Source organism: Onychomys torridus, chromosome 7 (assembly GCF_903995425.1).
Source record: "Onychomys torridus chromosome 7, mOncTor1.1, whole genome shotgun sequence".
Taxonomy (NCBI): domain Eukaryota; kingdom Metazoa; phylum Chordata; class Mammalia; order Rodentia; family Cricetidae; genus Onychomys; species Onychomys torridus.
Window position 1 is genome coordinate 30198225 of NC_050449.1, and position 4843 is coordinate 30203067.

A 4843-nucleotide genomic window follows, 5' to 3' on the forward strand; every position below is an offset into this window, starting at 1 on the left:
TAATTTAAGATGTAAGATCTAGCTAGCAAGAAGCCTGCCACTGGCATATAGTTTATAAGTAATAAAAGTCTCTGTGTGTTTACTTGGGTCTGAGCAGCTGCGGGACTAGAGAAAACTCCAACTACATTACCCAGTGCATTCCAGGCTATTTCTTGAAAATTCTTCCCAAGAACACCTTTCTTTGTGTGTGGACATATGCCTGGCTTATGGTATAAAACAGTATCTATGTGTTTTTGTAACAAATAGTGACCTGTCTTAACATTTTGCCACATCATGGATCAAAATGTGCCATACTAATGATGAGCGTTTAGTACAGTTGAAGACTGAAATTCAGTATGTTTTGCTCTGGATTGGTCAGTTCAGTAGTTTACCTGCTGTATTTATAGTAACATTTTTTTTTGACTGGTTAAGCAAGAAAGGCAACATGATGACTTGCCTTCTTTGTGCTTGCTTGCAAAGTGTTAGTTATAATATTTAACTGGCATGGTCTAATAGAGTTAGATTTTTACTTAAAAAATCACCATTGAGTTCTACTTAACTTATTAGCCATTGTTTTATTGAAAGGTGTAATTAACTGAAGAAGAGATTCTTCTTAGAATTCAAGTATCTATTTTCACTTAGACTAACTTACTATTTCATGTTTATCTGTTGATCTGCATATTTCTTTATCAGGAAAGTGAAAAGGGACCATTGTTAGGGTATGGGAATGGGCAAATCATAGAGAGGGGAATAGTAGGGAACAAGTGATCTGATTGGGAAAATGGAATAAAAGGGGGATCTAAGTATTGGGGAGAAGATATTGTAGAAGAAGGAGGGTAAAATAACAGTAAGGATATTTGAAAAAGTCATAAGGAATCATACTATAAACTATTTACCTTAAAAAACCGATAATATATATAAGTCACTGTATAAGTATACATACATAGTTTAAATAAAACATTCTCATTTTGGCTGACAATGCTCTCTTCAATGAACAAAGACAACCTAACAGAAACTCCAGCCCTAGGCAGGAGAAGCTCTCTTTTTAGGGTTTGGACAGATTTACCAAGAGACTCTGTAAACATAAAGACTGTCACTATTGTCCTTAGTTGCCTCCCCAGAACTGGAAGGTTAAGTCCTTATGGCTGAAGACATCATGTTCTTCAGATACAAGACCCAGAGGCCCATGAGTTTGATCTGACCTGAATGCCTCCTCCCTGGGGACTAGCTTTCTTGGTACCATGCAAGCTTCTAAAGGAGGGGAGCAGTCAATAGTTGTACCCAGCTATGATGCCTGTGAACCACAACAACGACTAGTGTGGCCACAGTAACCTTAAGGGGGCACTAATGGCATGCATGTCTTGGTGGTAATCAACAACTCTCTTAACTTGGACTTAAGACCCATTAAAAGAGAAGGAAATCATGTCTGATAATGAAAGTTTAGAAACTACCCAGGGCTAGTGAAGTCATGGATCTTGGAGGAGAACCTAAAATTACCACTTTACTAAACTAGCGTAATCCCTGAATATACGCCATGCCCACTGATAAGTGTAGGTCCTCATCTCTCATTAAGGAAGCTTTTCTTTGCAACAGATTGAGACCATTACCAAAAACCACAGCTAATTAAAAATGCAAAGTTTGTGGAGTTCGGTCCCATTGATGTATCTATAATTTAACCCCCACACTTAAGGCCCAAGGATCATTGAGAGAGAGGAGCCATAAAGATTATAAGGGCCAGAGGAAAAGGGAGTTCGCTGTGAGATTGTGTCTCCTAGGAATGTTAGAAGTTACATGTGTAAAGTGTCATGAACATGACTGTCTAAACATGAGCTGAACAAAGACAACAGCAACAGACATGCAAATGTGGATGGGGAGAGCTCATGAGGCTGCAACCCTACATAAAGAATTACAGGCAATGAAGAAATGTTCAGAGTGGGAGAAATAATCATTCCCAGAGAAGAGCACACCAACTTATCCAAAATCAAAAGCTCAGCCCTGAAAACACACATACAAGTAGCATTATACAGAATGAGTCGATTATATTTAGGAATATATATGTATAAACATATACAAATATGCATGTAACAACAATTGATGAAAAAAAAAAGGCCATGAATTTGAAAGAGAGCAAGGAGAAATATATGTGAGAGTTTGGAGGGAGCAAAGGGAAGGGGGAAATGATGTAATTGTGCTATAATCTCAAAAATAAAAGAAAAACAATTCGATAAACCTGTTTGCTCTGTGGAAAATGAGCTATGAATGCAAAAGTGGATGTGGCAAGGCTATCACTCATTCATCTCACAAATATTTATCAGATGTTTTCTATATCCAAAGCCCCCAGCTGCATGGCGTTGTCATGTTAAATAAAACAAAACTCTTGCTTTGTCCTAGTGAAGGAGCCAAGACATGAAGAAACAGATATGCAAGGCCAGGAGGTGAGACAGGGAGGAAGCTGGAGGTGCTATTTTCCACAGACTGCTGAGGTAATGCTGTTGTATCTGTCTGGGGGCATCCGAGTCGGGACCTAAATCAGCAAGAGTCAATATGGCTGGGAAAGACATTGGAGAGGCAGCTGTTACTTATTTCCCTGGGGAATGCCCTTTTCCTAAAAATGGAGAGAAGTCATTGGAGGGTTTGGATTGGCAGCATGTGACTGATAAATGGTTCTCTGGCTTCTACCTGGAGAAAGCACCATGAAGGGCAAAAGTAGAGGCAAAGAAGCCAACAATAAAGCTACTGGTCAGTCGAGATAAAGATGGCTAGATCATGGCAAGGGCAGTGGAAACAGAAATGTCTGCAGCGGTAGGGAAGTCAGCAGGGAGAATGGCTGAGGTTCACTGTCACTCTCCCTTAAGGATGGGACAAAGGGAGCTTTAAAGACCGACTCCAGGATTTGTCAAGACCTACAGCCCAGAAACAGGAGCAGGTGTGGTGAATCAGGGAGGTCACAACTTTCCGTTTAGGATCTAGGAGTGTGTCCCGAGGGAGTCAGGCACAATGACTTGATCCTGGAACTGAGAGGTACTGTCTGTCCTGGAAAATTAATGACGATGCAATTCAGATGACCAGCCCAAGGACAGGTCAACCACTCCTCTCAAGTGAGAAAAGAGCCAGTGTCTTCCACAGGAAGCTGCTGAAGACTGGGGTTGCACGATGTTTGCTCTGTTTGTGCTGGGGATGGTGTTTCTGTCCTCCCCGTATTGGGGTAAGTCCTGGCAATAAGAAGACTGGTGGTTACTTAAGAAGTGACTAGACGCTGGGAAAGGAGGGGTTTCCAAAACTGGCTGTGGGGCTGTGGAAGTCTGTGAAATTATGACAATGGGGACTGCCTTTCTTTCTCTTTGTAGGTCACCTTTATGAACCCGAAGGTATGACCGTGGCTTGTGTAAAGGTTTTGGTAAACAGTTCATTTGTGACATGTTTAGGAGAAAACTTCCCTTCAATTTACTATGGAATACAGAGAGTCCAGTCTTCTCCTGGTATACTTCCTCTATTTCTATCAGTAAAGAAGTAAAATACCTTTGTTTCCTTTTACCCATTACTGACAGAATATTCAGTTTAGACTTGAACCCTATAGGTAAATTCTACAGGAACTCTGACTTCCTCAAATAGTATACATTAGTTTTATGTCTATAAGCTTCTGTCTCACATTCCCAGCACTTGAGAGACAGAGGCAGGTGGATGTCTGTATGTTCAACGTCAGTCTAGACTGCATGAAGAGTTTCAGGACAGCCAGGGCTACATAAAGAGACCTTGGGGGTTGGGGATTTAGCTCAGTGGTAGAGTGCTTGCTTAGCAAGCACAAGGCCCTGGGTTTGATTCTCAGCTAAAAAAAAAAAAAAGACCTTGTCTCAAACAAAACGAAACAAAACATTTCTCTCTCTCATAATTATTATGGGAGTCCTATTTGGGCAAGGTTAGAACTAATGGATTAATAGTTTAACTTCCCACAGAGAAGGATCTAATTGCAAAAAATTTCTCAGAGACCATAATCACCAAGCACTTCTTTCTGTATCTCAAAGATCTTGGAACAATGTGCTATAAATGTAAGAAATATCATCTTGGCTTATGCTATGACATCATGAGTTCCTGCACACTGAAGCATAGACAGTCCTGTGCTGCTGAGAACATTTACATACTCACAAGTAAAGGTAACGTGGGGAATAGAGTGATGGGCAGTTAACCATACCTTCCCTTCTAAATAGTAGCGCTCTTTGTGCTTAGGATGAGGGGGACAGTGGAGTTGATTTTGAATGAGTGGTCTTGTACAGGGGTGGAAAGATGGACCTTTCCCTAAGATAACACTGTGTGATGGAGGAGTTGATGTCTCTGGTCAGTTCTGTAATAAAATACCTTCTGTGGGCTAGCAACGAGAAGGAGAAGGCTATGATAGTTTGAAGATGAATTATTTCCAGGAATATAGAAAGAAAGAAAGAATAGTCTTTAAATTTCTTTCCTTCTTTCACTTCCTCAGGGCAGAGCATGTATCATTATTCGAGACTGTCATGTATGACCAACTGTGAAGACATCAACTTCCTGAGTTTTCAAAAGAGGACAGAGCTCATCTGTTGCAAACGTAGTAACTATTGCAATCTCCCAATGGGACCCTAGTTCTGAATTTCCTATGGATTTGTGGTCATTCTTCAACTTACCATCTATTCCCATGCCCCAAAGTCTGTATTTGCTCTCTTCTCCTAACTAACAGCGAGAAAGTCATCCGGCACTGAAAAGGGAAGCAGTCATAGGAGAAATTGGGCTGGAAACTTAGCCTAATTGCCAAGCAAGTCTTTGCGAATTCTTTTTCTCACATCTGGTGGGGCATTTGGGTTCGCTGATAATGCTGCTTATCATGTGTAGGCTCAGA

General features: G+C 40.8%; 1 protein-coding gene across 1 annotated transcript; it reads left to right on the top strand.

Moving 5' to 3' along the window:
* Positions 1–3132: 3132 nt before the first annotated feature.
* On the top strand, positions 3133–4590 carry Pate2 (prostate and testis expressed 2). The gene is made up of 4 exons (XM_036193579.1): positions 3133–3184; positions 3327–3347; positions 4002–4130; positions 4454–4590. Exons 1-4 carry the CDS (start codon positions 3133–3135, stop codon positions 4588–4590), a joined length of 339 nt encoding a protein of 112 aa, XP_036049472.1.
* The last annotated feature ends 253 nt before the right edge of the window (positions 4591–4843 follow it).